The sequence below is a fragment of the Pelodiscus sinensis genome, chromosome 3, assembly GCF_052426305.1.
Source record: "Pelodiscus sinensis isolate ZL-2025 chromosome 3, ASM5242630v1, whole genome shotgun sequence".
NCBI lineage: Eukaryota > Metazoa > Chordata > Testudines > Trionychidae > Pelodiscus > Pelodiscus sinensis.
Genome location: NC_143054.1, coordinates 97,338,976 through 97,357,795, shown reverse-complemented (window position 1 = coordinate 97,357,795; position 18,820 = coordinate 97,338,976). Strand labels below are relative to the sequence as shown.

General features: G+C 37.8%; 1 protein-coding gene across 21 annotated transcripts in view; it reads right to left on the bottom strand.

The window, feature by feature from the left end:
- Positions 1-18,820, bottom strand: part of EYA4 (EYA transcriptional coactivator and phosphatase 4) — a 218,536-nt gene that overhangs the window by 61,356 nt on the left and 138,360 nt on the right. For 12 of the 21 annotated variants that reach the window (XM_075924201.2, XM_075924202.2, XM_075924200.2 and 9 more), the window contains 3 exons: positions 9,529-9,650; positions 8,348-8,416; positions 2,741-2,839 (listed from right to left, as the gene is read on the bottom strand). In XM_075924201.2, the coding sequence (XP_075780316.1) occupies positions 2,741-2,839; positions 8,348-8,416; positions 9,529-9,650 (290 nt within the window). The remainder of the gene's footprint in view (positions 1-2,740; positions 2,840-8,347; positions 8,417-9,528; positions 9,651-18,820) is intronic. The other 9 variants (XM_075924210.2, XM_075924209.2, XM_075924203.2 and 6 more) reach the window with 5 other exon arrangements.

Here is an 18,820-nt window from a genome sequence, read left to right as displayed (position 1 = left end):
AGCCATAATAATATTCTAACAAAGTTTTTTGTGTATAATAAATATTTACTGAAAAGTGATGAAACTAGAAAGCCTAGAAGTTGCTTGCTGCTCCGTTAAAATTGTTATTAATTCTCAAATTCACCTAATTTAAACACAAAAATGTATGCTGAACTAACACTGCAGTCAAGGCAAATTTATCAAAGAAAAAAATTCAGAGTTAAAAACTCTCTCAGTGTCTTGTAGCTTCATGTATCTAGTACATTGTAATTGCCCAATATAGTCCATTACCATATCCCAGAGTTTCCTGAACTTCATACAGTATTAAATACCAAAACCATATTCTTCATAGCTATACCATTATATGTAGAAATGGTGAACAATTGATTTGTCTCCACAGTTAACCTGGAGAGACAAATATTTTCCTCAGTGGTAACGTGATAGTGTGTTGTACAATCCTCTGAGGCTGTGTCTACATTGGCACCCCTTTCCGGAAAAGGGATGCTAATGAGACCAGTCGAAATTGCAAATGCCGTGGGGGATTTAAATCTCCCCCGCGGCATTTGCATGAACATGGCTGCCGCTTTTTTCCGGCTCGGGGTTTTGCCGGAGAAAAGCGCCAGTCTAGACGGGATCTTGCGGAAAATAAGCCCTTTTCCGCAAGATCCCTTATTCCTACTTTCAAGGATAGTTTAACTCTAAATTTATTAATGATAAATGGTTTCTCTCTTATCATTAACATTAGTTTATTGTGTCTGAGATGTGACATTTCCTATTCATTTTAATATAGGGCTGTTTAAAACACACAGTTTTAAGCATTGTGTAAATCTCTTTAATGGGGTTGTTTGTGTTTAAGTGCTGAATCAGAGTTCTTGAATATTCCTGATTGTAGTCTGATGTCTTATACTTATATCTATCTATTCATGTAAATTGAAGAGATTAGATGGCTGAAGCTCACAGATCTGGACACCCTATCAATCCAGAATTATTTCCTCTCCCCCATCATACTCCCACATATATCCCCTTCCTGGGGTTGGCTATCTCTGACTGCAAGCCTGAATCCACAGGGCATGTTTTCTGCAGAAGAGAGGGAGCCTTATGATCGATTTAATTGTTTTAAAGCTATATGGCAATGCTGACATTATGACTTCCCCAGAGATTGGGTGTTCAATTTGCTGGTATTTGTCAGAGGAACATCTTGTTGCTTTATTTAACAAGAATTAGATCCACTACATTCACTTGCCCTTAAGCCAGGCTTCCCAGTGACTACACATTTGGCAGCTTTGTGCATAGATACTAAGCAACAACAACAACAAAAAAAGAATGTGGAAAAAAAGTATTTCTCTGTTTCAGCTGGTATATTTGGAAAGCTACATGTAGCTGCCATTAAAAAACACATGTACATCCTCTTCCTGGCAGCTGAGGGATGCTCAACACTGAAAATCAGGTACTTATTTAGGTGCCTAAATATGAATTCAGGAATTTATCTCTAAGCAACTCTTCCTGAAATTCTTACCCTAGTCAAGCCCAGATTCCTTAAAGCTAGAGTGTGGATCAATAAAAGCTACACAATCAAAACAAAACCACTATTCTTTCAGCTGGTTGTGAATTTTTCAACTAATCACATTTTTGTCTAAAAACTTCTGATTTGGCAAAATGAAACTGTTCATGAGTCCATTTTGACAAATCTTTCAACGTATAAGTTGAACAAAGTTTTTAAGTTGTCTATATAATTTGTTTTGACCTCTTTTAGACCAAAAAAACCCAAACAGTTTTCCTGCATGAAATTACTTTGTTTCAGAATTTAAGATATTTAGATTAATAAAAAGTTTAAAAGGAAAGAAAAAAGATTAAAATCAATACAAAACATTTTGGAATTATTTTAACAAAAAGTTTCAGCTGACCCAAACCTTCATCTTCTATACACATAACTTCTGTAAACAACCCTAGGGACATCATATCCTCAATAACAAAGCTAACTTATTCTCAGCTTTCTGTAAGTGCCATGAGAACTTGGATGTAATGGGCCTGATCCAAAATCTACTGAAGTCAATGGAGAGTTTTCGTTGACTCATACTAGTTTCTATGTGTTCCAAAGATGTTTATAGGTGGATTATTATTCTGCTTTAATATTAACATGACCAAAAGCCAATATTGAATTATAATGCAAAAAATATGTACTTTCTTGTACCTTTAATTCTTTTCAGGCAGCTACTTGCAAATAATTTTATTTTTTTTTTTTAAACAACTGGGAAGATAAAGTTTATTTATATTGAATCAAACAGATACTTCACATTGAGATCCCTGGATAAGATAATTTAGGACAGCCTCATCAGCTAATAAGCACTACTGGAATTAAGGTTAGGATTACTAAAGCAATATAGTCTTCAGATTTAAATTCTATAAATTATAATTGCTAATAAAATTTGGTTACAATAATTACAATCTGGTTTTTTCTTACTCTCGCTGATATTATATGAACCTACAAACTATAAAAAATAGGTCAATTGTGACCATTGTTACTTAAATATTCTTGCACACAAGAATGACTGTAAATATAAGTTTCTTAAGAACATAGCTGATAAGAATTGCAAGTTAAGGTGTTTTCAAAAAAGGCATTATTACTCTTTGGTATTAAAGCTACTTTATAACTTTCACAAAATTTAAGAGAAGTTCTCCATGCACTGACATGTTCATAGTGAAAGTTACCAATGCTGTACTAGTGTGTATCTCATAACATGTGATCTTATTATAGCTTTACCTGACCCAGTAAAAGTGTCAAGCGATCCATCTCCAGTTGTGGTAGTGGTGGTGGTTTCACTGCTGTTCATAGGCTCTGTTTTGACTGCAAGAAGAGACACTACATAGAAGAATAAGTAGACATGAGATTTTATTTCTAAATTTACATCAGAGACCTCATGCCAGTGTCACGAGTGGCAGTCCAGCTAGAACAGACATGCGATTGAAAAGTTTAGAATTTTATGAGAACAATCTGCTATGAACTTTCTGAAATGGCCACACATGCATCTATTTATGTATCTAATTGAAAGACTTTGATAATTATCTGATTAATTGCAATCTAAATCTAATTGATTCTAGCAATTCCTGAAAACCAGTGAACAGGAAAGAGAAAAGAGTATATAGCATATAAAAAATAGTTATGCTTGAGAACCAGTACAATATGTTTTTGTTCTCTTCTAGCAGCATATTGCTTTTCACAGTGCAAACTTTTTCCCAACAGAGATGTCTGCTTTTATCAGAGGCTAAGCTGCCCTAGGAAAATTAAAAATTATAGCTAAAATTATCACAGTTACATTCACAACACTCAGGTAAGTAGATGTGCATATTTACAGCATATATTATTTACCAGTTGATAAATACTGAGGGAGGGGCTGGTTTTCATTAATTTTAAGGCTCTTTTACAAAGCTAGTGATATAAGGGGCTAAGTATAAATTAGAATCAGGCCTTCTATGTTTTATTAGACATGTGGTATATTGTGCATTTTCATTCTAAGAACAAAAAAGGCTGGAATTTTCAAAGGAATTTAAGGGCTTACAATGGAAAATTGACTACCTGAACAAGAGAAGTATAATTATACCAGTGTTGTTTGGCTGATCAATTACGCAACATTGACAAGTCCTTAGCAAATTGGGGAAGGAACCCTCAAAATCTCAGCTAAATTCTTTGATGGCTTTTACAAACTATGGGATCTATTGTAGCTGTTTGAAATTACACACCCACACACACATTTGTCCCACATCCATACTGGAGCTTTCATAGGCAAATGTGTGAGTTGGGTGATTAATACTTAAAAGCAACACCACAAAAAACACATGGCCACATATTAGAGATAAAATTTGGGACACTGTCTACATTCAAAGTTCAAAGAAAGACTATGGAAATTTACTTTTTGACTATTTATAGGAATCGTGTAAATCTTAATATGGGCTATGAATATTTCAGGGTGCTATCAAATTGGCAGCCTGAACAACTCCAGTGTGGTTGGTTGACTTCATAGTGTAGGATAGAAGAAATAGGTCAAAGTAGTTTACTCCTATCAGTGGTCCTCCTGTTCTCTACTCCACATGACCGGGAAACAGTGTCATGAATATGGTTCTGAAAAAGTCAAAGTTAGCAATATCAACTGAAGTACCCAAAAGGAGGAGTTACTTCTTCAGAAGTCCACTGAACTTGCTCCACAGAATTTTTAAAAGGAGTTAAAAAAATCATCATCAACAACAGCATATTCTTAAACCAAATACTACATTTCATTGCATCTCTGACTTGAGATCATTTCCAAGAGATGGATAGTTCAGATTAAATGTGGAAATGGAGTGACATTTCTTTGCACTGATAATAAATAGTTTTTACAATGAGAAAGCAGCTGGAACAAAAAGATGTATGCCAAAATTTAGGGAATGTATTTTTATACTAAATACAATCCATATGAGAAATTAAGGAAGGCTTTTTTTCCATAAGGCAAAGATTGTCTTGCATCGCTGTTAATACGAACACAACCTAAGGGTATTTGCTCTATAAATGACAGTTGTGCTGTGAAAGAGAACACCTCTTACTGATTTCATTGAGAAGAGACTCAGGCCTTGCCTCCCCTCTCTCTACATATATCAGAATTATGCAGTTTCCTAATTTGGTCTTTTCTGCAGTCTTTGCTCTTTTTATTAACCTCCTTTTCTCTCTCTCTATGGCTCCCATCACAGCAGTCTCTGACTACCTCACAATCTTTATTTATATTTATTTTTATAATATCCTTACGAAATAGGGAAGTGCTATTAACCCAGCTTACAGATGGAAAACCAAGGCACAGTGATGCTAATTTTTTGCTAAAGATCATATAGAGACTCTCTAGTAGAGCAGGGAATTCAAATTACATCTCTCAAGTCCTAGGTTAATGCCCCTAGCCAGAGGATCATCATTTCTCTCTTCTAGCTAGACTGATACATATGCAGAAAAGCACTTCAGTATATGCATAACTGCATAAAGTACGGCATTGAAAAGTAATGTATTGAATTATCCTTCGCTCCAGTCATCATGACATGCAGCACACTTTCCTGGGCACAGATATTCACCCAATTTTCCTCTCCCTGCCAAACAATCACTCCCCCCCCCCCACTTTTAACTCTTTAATTAATTTGATAAAAACACCAAGTTTGAATTACATTTTGTGAACAGTACATCTGGAAAATATCTTTTGAGATACCCTTGATTTTAAAACAGCTCTAATCTGTTTCATTCGGTTTTTATTAGAGTAAGGAATTCAGCAAGATCTTTTCTCTGTATCGTTAGACTTTTGGAATACTGCCCTTATTTTTCATGTTGCACATAATTACACCATGAAGTAAAACCATTAAACAAACAAAAAAGAGTGCAACTTTAAAATAAAAAAGGCAATAAAAATACAAGATCACACCATTTAAACACACTATTTTGCCTAGGTTTTGTAGCATATACAACACGGTGTGTGGCATCACGCAGTGTTCTGACACTGCTACAAGATCTATCATAGAAAGGGAGTAGGGTGACAAAGACTGGAATTACAAATCATTTTTAATTACTGCTTTCAGAGTATAAATAAGATTCTGTATTATTTCTAAAGCATCAGTTATTCCCTATTTTAAATCAAAATCAAAACAGAAGTTCTAAAAATAAAATTGAAGTATATTGGAGTGCTGAATGTAGCTCCCAATAAGTAACATCTTTTACAACTGACTTTATTTACTTGATTTAATGGCACACGATGGCCAAGCTGTCTGACTCGTGTTCTGAAACTAATGACATACAAAACTTCATTTTAACAAATAAACTATATTTTAAGGACTGAGAATGTGAAATGGTACAGGCTGAACCTCTCTAGTTCAGCACACTCTAGTCTGGCAACATTTGTGGTCTTGCATGATTTTAGTTAGTTGGATGTCCACTTATCATGGGTTTGACCAAGTTTGGTGCAGTTTGTTTACAGCTGGCCCTCAGTGTTCTGTGCTAATATTTAGCTCTAATTTACTCCTAAATGTCTTTTAAGAGCCTAATAAAAGCTGCTAGACAATACTGACTTCCCGTGGTTCAGCAAATTCTCTGGTTCGGCACCAATAAGGTCCCGAGGGTGCTGAACTACAGAGGGTTAACCCATACAATAAATCAGATGGGCAGCAGATTCTACTACTGTTGTTCTGCCTTATACACTAGAGCTTCAGTGTTACAAATTGACCGGTCAACCACACACTTCATTTGGAACTGGAAGTATGCAATCAGGCAGCAGAAAGGGAAAGAAAGTTTTCTTTTTAAATGTTAATGCAAGGAAACTGCTTATATGCTTGTTTCAGTTAAATTAAGATGGTTGAAAGGCAGCTTCATTTTTCTTCTGCATAGCAAAGCTTTAATAAGTCAATGTTCCAGCTGTACATTTTTGAAAGGACAACCATAATGTTTTGTTCAGTGTTACGAACACTTCAGAGTCATGAATAATCTCCATTCCTGAGGTGTTAGTAACACTGAGGTTCTACTGCATTTGAAAGCAGTCGCAGATGAGGGAGAAGAGGGGCCAATGAGAGCAAGCAACAATGGATCCTTTAGCAGATCAATCCAGGGAGGTGTACAAGAAAGTTAGCCAAATGACTTAAGTGAGCCCTCCTTTCACTTAACATCCAAGCCTGAGGACTTGTGATAATGGAGAAAAGTAGTTGGCAGGCAGCGAAGATGCTCCTCAAAGAGCAAAGGAAGATAATAGGCTACACACCGCAGCACAGGAGACCAGCAGTAACGGGCTGGGATAAAGTCAGCGCAGCCAAGCAACCTTTCCAGCTGTGGGACTTAGGCGGGATGCTATACTCAGATGAGAATGGAAGATGTAGTCTGTGACTCCAGTGCAAGAATACAGGAGCAATCAAGGGAACATACATGCTGGATGGGGTTATCATTAGCTAGGACTTGAGGAAGTGCTAAGGGGACTGTCAGAGAAAAAAGTTACAGAACATCTAAGATTGATGGGTGTGAAAGGAAGCACATGCAGGGAACAGACCAAAGGCAGCCATGCACATCCGATGGCATAACTCAATACACAGAGGCATATACTCTAATCACACACAGTTCACCAAGCAAATACTATGCAACCACAGATGCAGGTGGTCAGTGAGGACACCTGCTGGGGTAGCATGTGTCTACCCACTAGATTTCCCCCTTGCCGCTTAGCTAGGAACTAAGATGTGTGTGGCAATGTACTTTTTCCTTCACCTGTACTTACTAAAATAACAGATTAGAACAGATGAGTTATTCCATAATCAGACTAAATTATTACTTTCACACATAGCTGTCTAGCCCCCATAATAAGCCATTTATCCTGGCATGGCACTTCCTCTGTGGGACAAATAGAAGATATTTTTATAATACCTTATAGTGGCTGACTTGCACATATGGAGTCATTTCAAACTTTTTTTGGGGGGGGGGGGGTGTAAAGGCAACTTTCTGAAACCTGACTAATTCTGTCCCTAAACATACAAAGCTAAGTATGTGTGTCATATTCTCCAACAGGGCCTTTCAGAATAATAGATTATGGTTAGAATTTGTGTGTGTACTAAGAACAACTCTACACATTATCTTAAAATATTTAGATTACATGATACACAATACAATGGATTTCATTAAAATGCATATCAAATATGACTATATATTCAGCGGACCTCAATACCGACCTCCAAAACCATGCATGCAGGATCTTGTATGAGCAAAACCTAAAACTGTAAATGCAAAGAAGTTTGAGTGTCCAAAGCATGAGAATCCAGCTTCATAGAAAGGATTTGAAAATTGGTCTCAGCCAAACTTTCAAAATCAGCCTCGCAGGGTGTGTCTTTATTACAGAGTTAACGTAGGTGATCACAGGAAGGCCACTTGTCTTGTTCTATATAGGACAGTCCTCTTTTTGAGAGATATGTCCCTAGTGTGGTAATGGGCCAAATCTGAAGTTGTTTTCTGTGGTATTAGACAAGAGCCACCATTTTCAACAGTTTGCTGCCCCACCCCTGCCGACATCATCTCACGTGTCAATCAGAACTATGGATTCTCAGACTCTGAAAATGATGCCATTAGGTTTTATGAGGCTGTGTACAGTTAATCTCATTCTAGGACAATTAAAATTCTTATTTCTAGTGAAATGGCTTAACAAGTATGATTAAAAAACAGTTTGTTATTGTGGCTTCCTGATTTACCAACATTGTACAAGGACTCTGAGAAGTAGGAAATCAAATACAAAATGTTCTAAATCACAGAGAAAAAGAATTAAAGAAATCAAGAGAAATGTAACACAGCAGTCAGGAGCCACACAGTCACACACATGCATTGTACCATAATCTCTCATACTTGTTGCAGAAGAGGGAGTGCTGCAACTCAGCAACCAGTCTGCAGTATTTAAAACAGTCATGTTGTCTCCTGAGAATGGGAATGGTATAAAGATTCATTGTCTGAATGTCTTCTCAATATACATGGATATTCTTCAATGCCAGTAGGTGTTTTTGCACTTTGAGCCTAGTGTTTAACTGTATGGTATTGCTTTTGTGAGTATTATTCTAGCTGGTTTATTTAAGTAAAATATATACATGTAAATATTAGTGCTCTCAAAGATCTAATTTTAGTTTCAGCCCCTTCTTATTCTGGAACATTAGTACAGTATTTGGTGTTTAAAGGTGAATATATTGAATCTAAAGATATTTCTACAGGGGACTATTGCCTCCATATGCACAGGTAAATTTTCACAGATATTAATGGAATTTTTGCATAGAGAGAAGCAAATATTGTGGTAAGAAAGAACTGAACCATAAAATGGTAATATACCAATGCAGTGCACACTAATGTACAAAACCTAAGAAACACGGGTAAAATCCTGGCTTTGCTGAAATCAATAGCACAATACTTATTGACACCACAGGGACCAGGATTTCACCTGTTTTGATATCTTTGCTCACCCTGTGCATTGTCACTTTCAGATTACTCAGTAGACCAAGGGCAGCATAAACCATTATTAGCATTAAAATGTAATATTGATCTAAACTTCACCAATGATGTCTTTATAGTGGTACACAGAGCAGCAATCATTTAATTAATAAATTAAGTAATGAGCAGTAGTAATTAAACAGGTTAGACAAAGATCTATCAGGGATAGTATACATTTACTTGATCCTACCTTTGTACAGAGGACTGGACTAGATGACCTCATAAGATCCCTTTCTAGGGCTTCTATATTTTGAGCATTATACGGTGAGAAAGACTGGTATATTACAACCATTATTTATGTTATACTTTCAATACTTGTAGACAACTGGGTTTAAGACCCAATATCTTTCCTCATTAAGTTTCAAGTTGTTGAACAGAATTAAAAGGAAACAACTGTACACAATTAAAATGTTCTATTTAGCTTTCTTGTTGATGGCTGATATCTGGCTTATGCTCACCACTATACTGAAATGCTGAACTTAAAAAGTTTATTAAAAATAGCAAAATGATATATAGCAACTTTCCGTGCATTGATGATGTCTTACACTTACCTCCTGTTCCATTTGTGGTGATGGATGTGCTGCTGAGATTAGATTTATCCAGTTTGGAACTACCCGGATTATCACTGCTTCCAAGATTATGAGGACTTGTTAGATCCTGCATTTCCATAGACCTTTTAAAAAAAGGAAGCAACACAGGGACATAATAAAATCAAACAACAATATTTAAATCTTTGTATTGCAATAATCCCTACAAGACCCAATCATTGTTTGAGCTCTCACCATTGCACACATACATCCCCCCGAAAAGATGCACTGCACACATACATCCTCCCGAAAAGATGTTTCCTTCTGTAAAGAGTTTGCGGTCTTAAAAAGATAAATATATGATCTTATTGAAAAACAAACCTGTTGCTAATAATGAATAGCTAAACTACCGTTACCAAAGTTTTGTCGTTTCCATGACAACTGCTTGTGGTTTGAAGCAGGAGAGAAGGATGCAGATGTAGCAATATTGTGGGCATTTTTTTTTTGTCTAATCCCTAATATATTTGTTGAAAAACTCCATTTTAATAGACTCATAAAATACTAGAATTGGAAAGGACCTCGAGAGATCATCAAGTCTAGTCCCCTGCCCTTTTGGCAGGACCAAACACAGTCTATATCATCCCTGATAGATGTCTATCAAACTGCTCTTAAATATTTCCAGTAACAAAGATTCCACAACCTCCCTAGACAATTTATTCCAGTGTTTAACCACCCTGACACTTAGCGCAAGAAGCAATGGGCTTAAATTGCAGCAAGGGATGTTTAGGTTGGACATAAGGAAAAACTTCGTATCATCAGAGGCCAAGGAGAACCATTTTTCTTCCTCCTCCTTGTAGCACCTTTTTAAATACTTGAAAACTGCTATCTAAACTAAACACACCCAAATCTTTCAGTCTTCCTTCATAGCTCATGTTTTCTAGGCCTTTAATCATTTTTGTTTTCCACTTTCTCCAATTTTTCCACATCTTTCTTGAAATGTGGTGCCCAAATCTGGACACAATACTCCAACTGAAGCCTAACCAGCGCAGAGTAGAGCGGAAGAATGACTTCTCGTGTATTGCTCACAACACTCCTGTTAATGCATCCCAGAATCATGTTTGCTTTTTTTGCAACAGTGTCACACTGTTGACTCATTTTTAGCTTGTGGTCCACTATGACCCCTCAATCCCTTTCTGCAATACTCCTTCCTAGACAATCACTTCCCATTCTGTATGTTTGTAACTGATTGTTCCTTCTTAAGTGGAGTACTTAAGCTTTATCCTATTTACCTCAGACTATTTTCTAGTTTATCCAAATCATTTTGAATTATGACCCTGTCCTCCAAAGCTTTTGCAACCCTAACCCCTTTGGAGCTCTCTGTTCCCCATGCTAATCTCTTGCATGTTCTGAGGGGGAAACAATTTTTACCTCCTGCTGTTTGAACCTGTCCTCAAAGGGGAGCTTTATTTTGTGCGCCTAACAGTAGAAAAACTTGGTGAACATTCTACTTACTTCAGGTAAATCTATCTGAAGACAGCATAGGGTTATATAAGAGATCTGAAAGTCTTTCATTTTTTTGTTTTGTACAACATCACAATTTGGACAACAGAGTAAGGTTCTTCTCTGAAGCCCCTCAAAGCCAACTGAAAGAATCCCATTGACATCAATGATTATTTGATTTGGGCCCTATATGAAGCAGAATTCTTTCGGCAGGGCACTGTACCCAGCAACAGTCTGGATGAGTAGTGGGACTCTTATAAGTGCAAGGAAGAGGTCATGCATCAGTCTGTATGAATTTTATACTAATATTTCAATAATACAAAGGCATAAACTGTGATTTAAAGCATCTTGACCCAGATTTCACCATATAACTGTATATCCAGTTCTATACATCTGTCTACAGAAGTTTATATTTATTGTCTACTGGAAATGTGATCAGTGATGAAATAAAATGTCAGGTTTTGTCTAGTAGTTTGCTGTACAGTGAAACTGCACAGCTAAAGGTTACAGAAAGTCTTAATGCTTCTGTCATGTAAGTGTTTGAGAAAGCAAGGGGGACGCAAGATAAACAATACAGATTAGTTCTCCCTATATGTTCACTAAAGCAACATCATGATTTTCTGTTAAAAAACGACCAGCTTGGAAATACCTGATGGATGCTTTAAAGCTTAGAAACACACAGTTGTTCTCTCTTTCTGGTCAAGGTAAAAACTATTTTTTCTTCCACATACATGTACAAGGTCTACAAAAGGATACACTTCAGTAATATTGCAGAATGCAAAATAATAAGCTTCTCCACATATTAAAGGTTCTCCATATTTTAAAGGTTCCAAACACCTTTTACTTCGGATATGAATCAAGGTTATTTAAAACAGAAAACAATTACCCTATCAGGTTTTTTTTATTATAGCATATAAGCAGATCACAAGGGATGGCTGTGATTCCCCATATTTATGTCATCTATTGTATATTTAACTAATATGCTTTAGAAGTAATGAGTTGAAAAGATCAATGAATGAATAGGAATTGTGTTTCGATGAAAAAAAAGACACTCTGGTTGATGCCACTGTGCTTGCTGAGGCACAGTAAAGTTTACAATTATTTCATAAAACTATTTATATAAATATTTACATATTTATCCTCAATTGCTTTGCCTCCAGTGAACAAGCAAGAAGAACCTTTAAATATTTCCAGGTCAGGTACTGTACATTTAGATTTTACCTCGTGTACTGGATTTTAATTCACCTGTCTCAATATATCCTGCTCACCGTTAACATAAAACATCTCAGCTAAGGTACAAGAAACCTACTGCATATAAAGGTAATAAAAAGAAGCATGGAATTCTAAACAAAATTTCTTAAAAAAAAAATGATTTGCCACTGACCTTCTATATGATTCTATACGATTTTGTGCAAAATTATCACAATAGATCTTCACAAGGAAGACAAAATAAGGAACTGTGGCATTTCCTAACTTCTGAATGCTTGACTTTGCAATGGTCAAATTTATTTAAAACAGGATTTTTTGTATATAATATATTCAAACTATTTCTCTGGCATGGCACATCCTTTTTTTTTAATTCAATTTTTCCTCTCAGTACAGCTATCTGTTCATTCTTCCCCCTTTTTTCAGAAAAAAACAAACATCCATTTGCAATTTTTAAAAGAGATAAAAATAGAATAATTCATACAGATGGAATAAATCTTACCAGCCACTTCAGAAAAGTGTTAGCTATTTAAATTGACAACTTAAATGGGGAATAACTGGAGCAAGGTCTTCTCAAGTCAGAACATTCTTCAGTGGAATTCATGACTTGCAGGAAGACACCACATTAGATCTAATTGTGTCTTCATTAATTAGAACATTTAAATGACTAAAGCTTTTTATTAAAACATGCCAGTTTTGAAAATAATACATTTTTACTGTACTTACAAACTACTTTCTATCAGCTTCAGAGGTATAGCCAAGTTAGACTGTAACAGGAAAAACTTAAACAACAACAAAGAGTCTAATAGTACTCAAATAGTCTAGTGTCCACTCATTAATGCAGTGGTCACCAACCTTTTTGTGGCCAATAGCACATTCATGTTTTCAGAAGAGTGTGGCGGGTGCCAACAATTTTTCAAGGCTTATTTTGTATTTGTACATTAAATAATACGAAAACATCATATTTAATATTACATAATATATTAATCCATAAGATAAAAAAGGTAATTTTACATGTAAAAGGTATTAATTAAATTATTCAGCAATTATTCGGCCCCCCCTTTGGAGAAAAAAAATAGAAGAAAGGCGTCAAATGAGAAAATTGAAGGCTATTTTCATATTAAATGTACATTGGGTAAATTTGATAGAAACTTAATTTAGTTGGATAATTTTTGTTTTAATTATTTTGTAATCCATTTTTAACAAAATTCTGCATTAATAAAAAGGGGGGCTGTCCAAATATTGAGCAAAAAAAGCACCCCCCCCAAATCATGGCACCTTTAAATTTCACACTCCCCATCCCCACCATGTCCCCACCATTTGCTGCCATGTCTCCTCCCCTTCCTCCATCAGCTCCCCTGGTGCCTGCTGCCCCCCAACCTCTCACCCTCCTCTGCTGTTCTGAATCCTGCCCTTCTCCCTGCCCTCATCCCTCCTGAGACCTGCCCCCCTCCACCAGCCCTTCTCTCCCTGCTGTGCCCACTCCGATCACGTGAGCTACCCCCTCTCTTAACACCTCCCTCTACACACCTGCCCTGCCTCTCTCCTCTGGTGCTGGTCCCTCCCCTAAAGATGTTGGCCCTTCTACTTCACCTCCAGAATCCCCTTGCACCTGCACCTTCCCTTACCCCTGCACCCTCCCCGTGCTCCCCTTCTCTCACTGCTCCTGCCCCCTTTGCCCTCTTTTTCTCTGATGCCCACCCCCTCACCAACCTCTGCCCCCATTCCTCTCATGCCCCTGTGCCCTCACACATGATTTGCTCCACCCCCAGCTGCTTCCGTGACCCAAGACCAGGTGCCGGGCCTGGAGCTGGGCCACGCAGTTTTTAAATTTAAAGTCCCGGGCTGTGACGTCATGGCATGCCGGGTGTCTCCTCTCTCAGCTGTTGCATGAGCATTTGAAAATGCCGCGCATGTGCTCCCTCGGATGCAAACCAGTGTCTCCCCTCTCAGCTGTTGCGTGGCGGCATGCGCTCCCTCGATAGTCGGCACAGGGGCACTTAAATGCCCCAGTGGGTGCCATGGTGCCCGCAGGCACTGCATTGGGGCACCGTATTGGGGACCCCTGCATTAATGGATCTGCCAATTCTCTTCCAGAATTTGATCTGAGAAAGTAGGTCTGGCCCACGAAAGCTCATCACCTAATAAACCATCTTGTTAGTCTTTAAAAAGTGCTACATAGTCCTTTCTTTTGTTTCTACATGTTTTGTTAATCTTTAAGGTGCTACTAGACTATTTGTTGTTTTTTAAATTTTTACTTTCTATCAGCAAGTTCTAAAGCACACACAAAATCTATCAAACTATGTTTGAAAATAAAAACACACATTATTTCCTTATCTAAATAAAATATTTTTTAAAAAGTAAATAAACAAAAAGTGTTTCTAAATAAAATGCTCTGAAAGCATAAACTCTATGGTAGGTAACACTGTTAGCAATTCCAATGTTAAGTGAATTTAAAGAAGGACTAATTTACCTTATTCTCTACATTTTCATAACAACTCTTTCGAAAACAACTGAATTCTCTACATATTTGAATGAAAATCTTTACTACTTTTGCTAAGAAAAGTATGGTCCATTTTTAAAGTTTTGTATACAGTTTTTCTAATACTCCTCTGATTACAACTAGATTTCCAAACTTCTCTCTCTCAAAAAAAAAATTATAATATTTCAGACACTGGTTACTTTTGAATTTCTAAAATTAAACAGAGTTTCCCCCTTTATTTAAAATTATCATCTGGAGCTCCATGAAGTCTGACTGATAGAACTACTCTGATCTGCCAATTACTTCCGTTTCCTAATGAAGCCAGTTCAGCTCTATGACCAGAGGCTCAATTTAGATGAAAAACAGAAACATTTTTTTTTGTTTCTGTTTTTCCTCAAACCTCCATTTTTTGTCAAAAATGTCCAGCTGTGTTCTGAATATGCTCCTGGTGAGCAAAGACAACAACCTATGTCTCTTCATCTTTACCCTGAACAGCCAACATGCAGCTTTCACATCAACATGCACACAGATGCAAATTTCAGTTCAGTAGCTTCTACCTAAATGTCTAATGATCGCTAACGATACTGACCATCCATGTACATAACTTTACCTAAACATTATAGAAAAGCTTGTCTCACAGCAAGCCTCATTTATACTTAGACATACAATCCACTTACAATGTAATTCATGAAAGCTACACCACCCTTTTATGAATCAATCAAAGGACATGAACATTACATACACTTAACCAGGTCTAAATGAGACTGGATAAATGTGTAGTCTGGATGGCAGAAGTGCAGAAAACTGAGGATGATAAAGGAAAACTCATCCACTAAGTGAAGATGGGTATTTTGGGACTTAGCATGTTATCTCCTTGTTTTTATCATTTATGGTGGTAGATGGGCTATTTAGCAGCCTTGACTCAAAATTAACAATATAAAAATAAATAAATGGATTCTATCATAGGTTGCCACAAGCACAGTAAGTTATGATGATGCTGCCCTAGGATGATATCTTAACATATTACATTCCCAGTCATCATATTATTCCTGGAGTGCTTTTGCAGATGCTTTGATTTTGTAGGTGGCTGTCTCTGTGATGTCTAATGTCAACAAGGATGACTTTCTAGGAAATATACCAGTTAGAACTGCCTGTGAATAACTCTAAACAGGATATGAATTTCTAAGACTGTAAGAATGACCATATTGGGTCAGACCAAAAGTCCACCTAACTCAGTATCCTTTCTTCCAACTGTGGTCAATTCCAGGTGCCCCAAAGGGAGTGAACAGAACACAAGCATCAAATGATCCCTACTCCTGTCATCCATTTCCAGCCTCCGACAAACTATTTGTTTTAGTATACTATTCTGAACCGCAAGTTCTAACTCAGACTAGGATATCCCTGACAAAAACAATGAAAAACTTTAAAAAACAACAAATAGTCTAGCAGCACCTTAAAGACTAATGAAACATATAGATGGTATTGTGAGCTATTGTGGGCACAACCCACTTCTTCAGATGAAACTTGTTGGGTTTTAGTAAAGTGCAGCCAAGAGAAAGTGTGTGTGGAAGCTTGGCTTTTTATGAGAGTCTCTAATGTTGTCATTAAAGGAAATAAATATGGGTTTCTTTCTGAACATACACTGCATGTGCCTTGTTTGTTATGACTCCAGATACTTATACAACTCCAATGAAGTCCAAAGCAACTGCAAAATCCAGTGAAAGAAGAATAAACTGATAAAGTTTTTGCCATTGAAATTACTTTGGATCTCTCATGCAGACTCAGGATGAAGGAGAAGAAACTGCACTCTCTCAAACTGGAATAGAAGGAAATGACACCAACTCCACTAGTCTACTGTTTATTGTTATCCTGACACTATAGACCAAAAGCACACCCACTGACAGCACAGTGTCAGTTCTAGCTGTTCGCCTGAGAGGAAAAAACAAGTACAGCAGACTTGCAATAATCCAGCACCTTTGGGAGCCAGGGGGTGCCGGATTATCAGATATGCTGAAGTATCAGGAGGTAGTCCGGCAGGGGGGCTGTGATAGGTCGGGGGGGGGGGGGAGGAGGGCAGCATGGGGTGAACCAGGTGTTGGTAAGGGGCAGCACTACGGGACCAACCAGGCAGCACCCCAGTTGCTCTGCCCGCTCTTCCCTAAGTCCGCCGCTGGTCAGTTTCAGCAGAAGCGGACTTGGGGAAGCCGTGGGGCAGAGCAGCTGGGGTGTTGCCGGGCGCTGAGCAAGGGGGTGAGGAGCGGTGCTGCGGGACCAACCTGGCAGCACCCCAGCTGCTGTGCTCTGCACCAATTCCCCAGGTCCACAGCTGGTCAGTTTTAGCAGCGGACTTGGGGAAGTGCCCGGAGCAGCTCCAATTGTCCAGCTAGCAGGAGCACTTCCGGGTTCCAGTTGGGGCCGGAGCACTTCTGGGTTCCAGTTGGGGCCGGACTATTAGGAGTGCCGGACCACTGGATGCCGGACAATTGGAGTTTTACTGTAATAAGACCGAATGCTAACAAGAATCCACTCTTCATTCTTCTTCTTGAATAGTAATACAAATAATGAAATAACACCACATGAAAATACTAAGCATTACAATGTGTACATTATCTGTCAGAGTATAAAAGTAGAGGTGAGAGAATTTTTTTTCTGTCAACAAGTTTATTTGTCCAAAAATGCAGTTTCAGGGAGATTGGTGCTATCCATGGATTTGTCTAATAGTTTCAGATGAATATAAAATGTTAATAAAAAAGTCAAAATAGTTGCTGAGATATTTTCTAAACAAAATATGTTGACTTTTCATTTCAAAATATTTTGTTGAAAAATTGAGCTAGATGTTTTTAAATCTTGCTTTAAAAGGGGCAAAACACACCTACATATTCAACAGCAACAAGTACTTCAGGTAATAAAAATATTTCCTTCAACCTGAAAATGTTTTCCTCCCTCCCTCCCCTCAGTTCAGCCATCAAAATTGCACCTCTGTTTGGGAGAAGAGAGAAGCTTGGAGGTATTGAAGCAAAAAAGGAGTAGAAGATATTGAAGATTCAATACCAGTCTTCAAGTGTGGGCTTCTGAAGTGTAACATCATTCACTCCAAGCAGTAAATGATATCGTGAGATCACCATCAACCCTGCAACTTTTATATCAATCTAGAAAATACCTGCTAAGCCATTTGCATGAACTGCTACATAAATGTCAAAGGATAGTGGTGGGATGTTACTTGTCATTTTATTTCCTACTGAGAAAACCCCTAGTTTTCTTCAGTTATCTCACACCCTATACAAGAAAAACAGCACTATTCAGAGAAGCAAGTTAGCAAAATGGAGAAGTACAACTCTAAAATTTTCCACAAGCCTTCCTTAATTATAATGATCAAAATACACCACATAGGTCAGCTTTGTAGGGTCCCTAACACAATCCAATGACTATGGAGGAGTCATTATGAACTGGTATGTTATTAAGTTCACAGTGCTGAAGAAAATTCATAATGAATAATCTATACACATAAGATGGGAACAAAATCACTGTAATGAAAATTTATGTGGGCTATTGGTGTCACACCTTGAGGAAGATCAGTATTGCCCATTTTGTTTCATATCTTTTTAGTTTGCAATAATGCTATTTATTTTGTGGAGATCTCAGTTCAAAGATGGTTCTCTAGTTGATTTTCCTTGGTTCAGCCACTGGTTGTGGTTATTCCTCTGCTTTTCTTTCATAAATAGCCATAATCTGGGGGCTATCTAGTCTCTCATTCAGGGGTGGGCAATAATTTTTGACTGGGGACCACTTCAGAAATTTTTGAAGTGGCCACGGGATGCCCCAGAAGGGGTGGGGCTCAGGTGGAAGCGGCAGGGTTAAGACACTGCTATGCTTCCCCGCCCACAGACTCAGATTGGTCTGTGGGTGGGGGAGGACATGAAGTCTTTGTTCCCTGCCCTCCCCCAGAAAGAGCCACCAGCCTGTGCCCCTGGCGTTAGGAGGAAGACTTCATGTACTCTTCCCCGGCCTCCTCACCCCCCGCAGATAAATCAGGCCTGGGGGCAGAGGGAGCATGCAAAATCTGCCCCTGCCCTGCAGGAGAGCGCCATGCTTAGAATCTCCTGCAGATGCTACTCAGTGCTGAGCTCC